This window comes from Onychostruthus taczanowskii, unplaced genomic scaffold (assembly GCF_017590055.1).
Source record: "Onychostruthus taczanowskii isolate IOZ18803 unplaced genomic scaffold, ASM1759005v1 scaffold24, whole genome shotgun sequence".
Lineage (NCBI taxonomy): Eukaryota > Metazoa > Chordata > Aves > Passeriformes > Passeridae > Onychostruthus > Onychostruthus taczanowskii.
In genome coordinates this window covers 909,073-917,517 of record NW_024499684.1, presented here as the reverse complement: position 1 = coordinate 917,517, position 8,445 = coordinate 909,073, and the positions used below count along the sequence as shown (strand labels likewise).

At 54.0% G+C, this 8,445-nt stretch overlaps 1 protein-coding gene across 1 annotated transcript; it reads left to right on the top strand.

The window, feature by feature from the left end:
• Nucleotides 1-806: 806 nt before the first annotated feature.
• Nucleotides 807-6,104, top strand: CUNH3orf33 (chromosome unknown C3orf33 homolog). The gene is made up of 5 exons (XM_041405819.1): nt 807-911; nt 1,000-1,059; nt 3,332-3,485; nt 4,175-4,335; nt 4,966-6,104. The coding sequence occupies exons 1-5, from the start codon at nt 819-821 to the stop codon at nt 5,236-5,238; spliced, it is 741 nt and encodes a 246-aa protein (XP_041261753.1). The 5' UTR covers nt 807-818; the 3' UTR covers nt 5,239-6,104.
• Nucleotides 6,105-8,445: the final 2,341 nt, after the last annotated feature.

Genomic DNA, 8,445 nt, shown 5'->3' with positions numbered 1-8,445 from the left:
TAAGTTGGAAATGTTGCTGCTGTGCCAGCCTCTTAGCAGGCTGCTGAAGTCCGCCCATAAGATTTGGATCTTGCTACTTTTTTTCTACCAATTCTGTTCAAAAGTGTTTTTTCTTTTTAACATCAGAATTCGTAGGGACTTAATCTTTAACATTGAAAATAAACAAACAAACAAAAAAACCCCAAACCAACAAGAACAAAACAAACAAATTTGAAATGCCAAGAAGAAAGGAGCATCTGAAGGGTCAGAGGAGGTGTGGTACAGGTTTGAGGAGCTTAATGCAGAGTTCAACCTCACTGGAGAGGAGAAAGCTCCAGGGAGAGCTCAGAGCCCCTTCCAGGACCTGAAGGGGCTCCAGGAGAGCTGGAGAGGGACTGGGGACAAGGATGGAGGGACAGGACACAGGGAATGGCTCCCACTGCCAGAGGGCAGGGATGGATGGGAGATTGGGAATTGGGAATTGTTCCCTGGCAGGGCGGGCAGGCCCTGGCACAGCGTGCCCAGAGCAGCTGGGGCTGCCCCTGGATCCCTGGCAGTGCCCCGGCCGGGGCTGCTCGGGGCCGGTGTCGCTCCACGGCACGGTGGCACCGGGCGCTGTTCGTTTCCCGGCTCCGTGGCACGGTGGCACCGGCGCTGTTCGTTTCCCGGCTCCATGGCACGGTGGCACCGGCGCTGTTCGTTTCCCGGCTCCATGGCACGGTGGCCCCGGCGCTGTTCGTTTCCCGGTTCCCGTGGCACGGTGGCACCGGCGCTGTTCGTTTCCCGTGGCACCGGCGCTGTTCGTTTCCCGCTCCCGCGGGGGCGCTCGGGACGCGGCCATGCCGGAGCAGGGCGGCGGCGGCTCCGAGCGCGCCGCGCTGGCCCTGGCCCGGCTCTCCGAGTGGGCGGACGCGCACCTGGGGCTGCTGCGGGTACCGGGGCTGGGCGGGCACGGGGCTGGGCGGGTACCGGGCCGGGGGGGGCCCGCTGGGCCCGGCTGAGCCCCGTTCTCCTCCGCAGGGCCTGATCGCCGGCGCGGCCGTGGCCGGGGTGCTGCTGCTGGCGCGGAGCCTCCGAGTGGTGAGTGCGGGGCCGGGCCCGGGGGACGCGGGGGATGCGGGGGAGCCCGGCACGGCCGCTCGGAACCGGGGGGAGCCCGGCACGGCCGCTTGGAACCCGGGGGAGCCCGGCACGGCTGCTCGGAACCGGGGGAAGCCCGGTACGGCTGCTTGGAACCGGGGAATGCGGGGACAGCCGGGCACGGCCTCCCGGAACCGGGGGAAGCCCGTCACGGGCCCGGGGGATGCGGGGCGAGCCGCTCAGAACAGGGAGGTGCGGGGAGAGCCCGTAATGGGCCCGGGGGTGGGGGGAGAGAGCCCGGCACGGCCCCTCAGAACCGGGGAATGTCGGAGAGCCCGGCCCGGCCCCTCAGAACCGGGGAGTGCCGGAGAGCCCGGCACGGCCCCTCAGAACCGGGGGCAGCCCGGCCCGGCCCCTCAGAACCGGGGACAGCCCGGCCCGGCCTCTGGGGCCCGCGGCGGGGATCCTGCCCTGCCCTGCCCTGCCTCACGCCGGGGCTGTCCCGCCCGCGGGCTGTGCCGGAGGCAGCGCCAGAGCGTGCCCGTGTTTTGTTGTGGTTTGGGCAGAGCAGGAGCTGGTGGTCCCCCCGAAAGGTTCCCTGCTGGCTCCTGGGTGCTCAGCGCTCAGTGGTCGCGCTGTCCCCCTGTTGGAATTGCCTTTTCCCAGCTCAGCCCGGCTGCCTCCTCGGCTGGTGGCTCCCGCCCAGACAGCCCATTCATCTTGGCATTGTCTTCCCTTGTCCTTAAAACTAAAGATTAGCCAAGCGTGCAAGGTTCACAGTGCGGTTGCTTAATCATAACGGTCCTGCTACAGCTACTGATTAACAAGTGAGAAAAACCAGCAGTGTTTGATTCAGGTCTCGAGGGGCTCGATATCGCTGTCCTGTGGCATCTCCACGGGTCCCTGGTTCTCGCTGTTCCTGACGCCCCTGGCAGGGGTAATGACCCTTTGCCTGTCCCACTGCAGCTTGAGACCCCTCCCTGTCCAAACACAGCTGAAACAGCCTCTTGCCTCATGTATTCTCTGTCCTTCCACACGCAGAACTGCTTCTGTATGGTTTTAAATATCACCCAAATCTTCCCTCACTCAGGGCACACTGGACTAACACCACACTGCTCACTCCTGGAGAAGCTGAGGCTCCACAGGCAGGAGCCACTGTGCTCCCACAGGGTTCCAGCTGCTTAAAAAATCACAGTTACCTTCTTCTTCCCCCTGCACAATTCTAAATTATGTAAGAGAACAGTTGTGTGGTGTTTTTACTTAAAAATCCTACCAGAAAACCTGAACTACAAATGTTGCCAGAATTCTTTTTCTCTGTCTTTTGTTTGGTTGGTTTTGACCCAGGAGCCTGTGAATGCACTAACCTGGCTGGTGGAGCAAATGAGATCAGCTTTGAACAACTTTTGTTTCTAAAAACCTCTAGGTTTCCTGCCTGCAAGGTCCCAAATTCCCGTGTTCCCAGTGGGAGGCCTTTGGGTCGCAGAGGGGAGGTTTGCTGAGTAAATAACACACAGGACACGCAGCTTTAGTTGTGGTGTTTTGGGGGTTTATTTCACAGCAGTCATACAGCAGTGCTCAGTGGGTTTCACAGCTCTGTAGGTCAGTCCTCTGCTAAGGCCTCTCACAGTGAGACTTCAGTGTCTTAAATTTTGGGGTTCTTAATTTTTTGGGGTCTCAGGTGTCTTTCTCCCTCACCCCAGACCTGTGGCTGCTCCATTCCTGTGCCACGGCCCAAGTTTTTGCTGCTGCTCAGCTTGGTTTTCCTGTGTGATCACATAACCATCCCCTTTGGATCCTCCCAGGCTGTAGTATCAAATTTAATCTTCTTGTGATCTTCTCAAAGCTGTTCACCTGCCTTTGTCCCTCTCCTGGTTTCCTCCGGGCATCAAAGGCGGGGTTGTTTCTGCCCTCCCTGCTCCGCCTTTGTTTTCAGCGTGTCTGTCCTCTGGCTTCCTTTCACCCCTCTCCCAGCCCCATTCAGGCTGCTTCTAAAACGCTCTTTTCTCGGGGAATCAAGTGAACTTCAATAGGCATTGCTCAAAAAATGGCAGTTTCTGTTCTTTCTCTAAACCTGGTTTTTGTGTCTGCACCGACATTGCAAGTCCTGTAAAACAGGGAAAATTATTAAATATATATCTATATTCACTTGCCCATGGTGTCTAATAATAGAGGTGGAATTCCCCAAACTATTATAAGACGTTGGATTTAGTGTGGCTGTAACTGCTCTATATTTTTTCTTAAAATTTTGTCTTTTTCTTCCTTCCATCAATAGACAACAAAATTCACAAATCCTTTGGATATACCTGTGGAGTTTGTAAAAAAGAATGTGAAATTGAGAGGGAAATTACATCACATCACAGAGAAGGGCCTGGAAGTTGAGCACATTCCCATCAGCGTTCCTTTCATCTCAGCCATCCAGAGAAAATGTGAGTAATGAGGAAAAGAGTGTGAAGAGCAAGGGCAGAAATGAAATGTGCTGACCTTAGAGTGGCTGCAAGCTTGAGAGGAAGGGCTGAGGCACATTTCCAGCTCTGCCTTTTGGTCTTTCTGTGCTTTGCAGGTGGAAAACTGGGGAGTAAAAGACATGAGGAGATACGTACAGTTTGTCACTACAGTGTTTGTGTTAATCCTTACAATTACTGTGATATTTTCCAGCAGCAGAAGTGAGCACTCAGGCAGTGCTTCTGCTTGCACAGCTCATCTCATTCCTGGCAAAAAGCCTCTGTTGGAGTTGTGCTTTTGTTTGCAGACACCGATTTTTGGGGACAGTTTTTCTGTCAGAAACAAACTGTCCATGAAGCCTGTGACTCTCACACTGCCTGTACAAACACCAGCAGGGGCTGATGCTTCTGCCCCTGTGGATGAAAGATAGGGACTGAGAGTGGGAGCAGATCTTTTTTCTTTGCATGCAAAATAAACCAAAATATGAATTAGGCAGCCTTGAATTGACATATTTTTTAACCCTGAAGAAGAGATGAGAGCCAGATTCCTGTTGTCTTTGGGGAACTGAAAGGAGTTCTTTTAGTCCACAGGAATGAGTCCGTTGCCAGCAGCTGAGGGTCTGTGCAAAGGCCGAGCTTTGCCCCAGCTGCAGATGTGTCCCTTTGCCTTGCAGGGCAGCCGGAGGGGCTCCTGCTGATCCGCCTGGCCGGGGTGGAGCTGGCTGCAGGAGGCACGGCCTGGCTGCAGCGGGAGCTGCTCCCCAAACAGCCCCTGTGGTTCCAGCTCCTGGGGAGGGACAGCTCGGCCCTGGAGTGCCTCGTCCTAGTCCATAAGGTACAGACAGACACAAACACTGGCTCTTATCTGCAGTTTTAGATGTGACTGTAGTCACACAGTTATCTCAGTACATTTAACAAATGTTATTGTTTATGATTTGTCGTCTTTGGAGTGAATTTTAAATGTTGCATTTGCAAATCTGATTGCAGCAGCAGTAGTTTTTCAGGCTGATTCATGACAGGAATGTGTTGCTCTGCCAGTGCCAAAAAGGCATCTGTAGTTCTGATTAGCCTAATGTTTGTTATCCAATGTTCCCTCACAAATGCCTTGCATTATAGAATCACAGCATGGCTTGGGTTGGAAGGGACTTTCTGACCAGCCAGTCCTGGCCCATGGGCAGGGACACTTCCCACTGTCCCAGGTGCTCCAAGCCCTGTCCAGCCTGGCCTTGGGCACTGCCAGGGATCCAGGGGCAGCCACAGCTGCTCTGGGCACCCTGTGCCAGGGCCTGCCCATCCTCACACTGGAGCTGGGTTTGAAGTCACCCAGATTCCTCTTCCCTTTTAACTTCTCCTGCCAAAGTGTAGATACAGCCATGAGTAAAGCTTGTACCTCTGAGGGAGTTCACACCAACTCCCAAATAACCCTGTTCCAGTGGTGAATATCTGTTTGTTGTGTTTTTTCTAGGGTGGATTTTTCAGCATGTGCTTGAACGAAGAGCTCTTGAGCCAAGGGCTGGCCAGAGCAGCCCGGATTGAGGGGCTGCCTCACCACTCCCGCCTCTACTTGAAACTGCACAAAAGGCTCCTCCGGGCTGAGTTAAAGGCTGTGAAGAAAAATATAGGCATATGGAAAGAGCAGAGCTACTCTGAAAGAGTCCAGGAGCGCATCAGCAGCAATAAATTCCTGCAGAGGCTGAAGCGGTTTGTGAGCTGGGTTAGAAGCTCTACTGAGAGGTGAAAAGGTGGGGAGTGCAGCTCCCCGAGTTGGGATTGGTGTATGTTTGTGATCACAAACAGTGCTGTGGTGTTGAGGGTCCCTGTCTCGAGCACAAACCCCGCAGTTCATGGGTTACACAGAATATAAACCCCCAGTTCATGGTTATTTAGAATGCATCCCATTTCAAAACCCACACGGGATTGAAGTTCAGTAGCAGCGTGCAGGCCACCAGTGAAAATGTTCTGATGCCAAACTTCTCCACAGTGATATCCTAAATTGGTTGTCCAGTTCCCACCTGCTGAACTCCTCCAGGCTGTGCTGCCCAGTGCAGGTTTGAGGGGCAGGTTTGAGTTTCCCTTCACACCTCTGTAGTGTGCCATTGCTGCTGAACCCAGGCTGGACACAAACCCCATGTCAGGCCTTTACAGAGCTCGTGGGATGGGTTTACACACAACCTTTTTGTTTGAACTCTGTTCTTATGATACTTTTTGGTAATTTGTGGTTTAAAACTCATTCATCTTGAATGATGGGTTGCATTGTTAGTGATATAAAAGGTGATTTGTTGTGGTTGATCTTGAAAAGCTGATAAGGTTGTAATAACTAAATTTCCTCAGGGGAAAACCATCACTTGGTGTATCAAAGAATATAATGTCAGGAATCCAGATATTTCAAAGACAGCTTTCATTTGAAGAGGAAAAACCTGTGTTGGTTTTTTTTTCTGATGGTTCTGTATCTAAAATTAGATTAATATAAAACTTTAACGTGAAATTTGACAAGGAGGATCAGAATGTGCTAAGAACTTGAATTCTTGCTTTATTTTTGATACACATGTGAAGTACATGAGTGTATTACTATTTATGTTGTAAATATTCTCAGAATAAAGATGGAATTTCTCAAGTTCATTGTTACATGTTTTATACACCAAGCCCTTGACCTTTGTTTAACCTCCCACGGTCCCAATATTTATTTAAAGTGAGGTGTTTTACAGATTTTCCCTCTTTCTGTGTCATTGCTTTCCAGTGAAACACTGGGGAGAAGAGTGTGGTACAAAAAAAAACCCCGTTAATAATTGAGCACTGCTTATCTGGCAATTAATTGCTACATCAGCATTTTCTCTGCTGACTTCAGGGCAAAGTTGTGACTCTCTAGATCCGTAAAAAAGCCCGGTTTCCTTGGGTAAGAATAGATATTAGTGGTTTTCTACTCCTTTTGTTCCTGGTCCTCCCAGGGTGAGGCTGGCGCTAGGGAGCAGCGAGCCGTGAAATAGCTGCAGTGTGTTGGAACCCGGTGTGGGGGAGAGAGGAGGCAGCTCCGGGACAGCAAACCAGGGCTCTGTGCCCGTTTGGGAATGGAAAACAAGAAAAGGGACATCCTGGCTTTGTGCATAAGACAGTCACCACCGTGGTTCTTGGATGTGAAACCCATCAGGCAGTCAGGGATTTGGGATTGGCTGGGGCACCCTCCAGAGCAAAACTCAAATTCTGGGGGTTTGTAGGTGTTCCTACGTCTGGGAAGTAGGAGGAGCTTCTCCAAGCTGGGCATAATTGTACACTGATGCTTTATTTTCTGTAATAATTAAATATAATTCTGGACTTCACACTTCTGTTCTGTAGATGACTCACAGGAGGATTTATCACAAAAATCCACTGTAAAGCTGAGAGAAAAGTCTCAGGAAGCCACATGCTGCATTTCTAGCAGGCAAAGGTGAGGTGTGGGCGAATGTGAACACACTGTGTTGTTCCCTCACATGGATTTGTGGTTGCAGTGACAAATGATTTCTTGAGGGTCAGGTCCTGTAATTGTTTGTTAATGCTGTTTTCCTTATCACGCAGGGCTTATCTTTGAAAAAAACCCCACCAGCACACCCTCCCCCCGCAGAAAGAGCCCAATTCAGTTCAAAGCTGCGCTTTCCATCTGTGCAGGGCTTGAGAGGTTGCAGATCCTGTCTCTGTGGGAGGCCTGGCCATTGGAAAAGCAGTAATAGGAGCAGAGACAAATATCTCTGCAGCACCCGGCTGAGCTGGCTGGGGGAGAAGCAGCATTTTCCCCACTACACAAACCCCCAGGGCTGCCCCTCAGCAGCTCCATCCCTCCCTTCGCCCGCAGCAGAGGATTCCCAACAGAGGAGGCACTTCTGTGACTGGGAATAAGGACAAGAATTAAATTTGTTCAGCCCTTGTGCCTTTGCCCCTGCAACTCTGAATGTGCCATGAACGATGCAACATCTTCAAAAGACCACAGGCAGTGAGAGAGCCGGCCTCCAAATGGCCCAAGAAAAATACCTCTGACACTGCACAGACTTTTTATTGCTGGTGTGGCATGTCAGGCAAATGGCCGTAAACATCCCCGGCCCCTCGGAGCCCACCGGCAGCGCGGGCACGGGGCTGCTCTTTGCATCCTTTGGCAACAAACTTCTGAGCAGCGCTATTGTGATAGGAGAACGGCTTTAAACGAAGGGAGACGGGTTTAGATTGGATTTAAGAAAGAATTGCTTTACTCAGAGGGTGGTGAAGCCCTGGCGCAGGGTGCCCAGAGAAGCTGCGGCTGCCGCATCCCTGGCAGCGCCCAAGGCCAGGTTGGACAGGGTTTGGAGCAGCCGGGGACAGCGGAAGGTGTCCTGCCCATGGCAGGGGTGGGGTGGGAGGGCCGGGGGTCTCCATGGCACCCGCTGGGCGAGGGGCCGCCCCGAGGGGCCGCTTCTCGCTCGGCTCCCGTCGCGTCCCACCGGCACCGCTCCCCGCGGCTCGGCCGGGGAGCTCGGTGAGTCCCGCGGGAGGAGGGACTGCCGGGCCGGGCGGGGGTCGGGCGGGCAGCGCTGATGGGAGCAGATCGGGGGGTCAGTCCCGGCTGTGCTGAGGGGAGCGGATCGGGGGGCTCAGTCCTAGCTGTGCTGAGGGGAGCGGATCGGGGGGCTCAGTCCCGGGGGCTCAGTCCTGGCTGTGCTGAGGGGAGCGGATCGGGGGGCTCAGTCCCGGCTGTGCTGAGGGGAGCTGATCGGGGGGCTCAGTCCCGGCCGGGCGATGCTGAGGGGAGCGGATCGGGGGGCTCAGTCCCCGCTGCCCCGCCGCTCGCAGCGCACACACAATGGAGCAACGGAGCAGGTTGAACGGGCTCGGGGTCGCGGCAACACCGGGGCTGGATCTCGGCTCGGGCCGCCGCAGCCGCTCCCGGGGCAGACGGCTCCGCTCCGCTCCGCGCGGCCGGCCCGGGTTTCGGCAGGGCCCGCGG

What these genes read in the sequence shown, in the direction of transcription:
- CUNH3orf33 (XM_041405819.1), top strand. Translation starts at nt 819, where the DNA reads ATGCCGGAGCAGGGCGGCGGCGGCTCCGAGCGCGCCGCGCTGGCCCTG. An exon ending in CGCACCTGGGGCTGCTGCGG is followed by an intron (nt 912 to 999) that starts GTACCGGGGCTG and finishes TCTCCTCCGCAG; the next exon opens with GGCCTGATCGCCGGCGCGGC. An exon ending in GCCTCGTCCTAGTCCATAAG is followed by an intron (nt 4,336 to 4,965) that starts GTACAGACAGAC and finishes TGTTTTTTCTAG; the next exon opens with GGTGGATTTTTCAGCATGTG.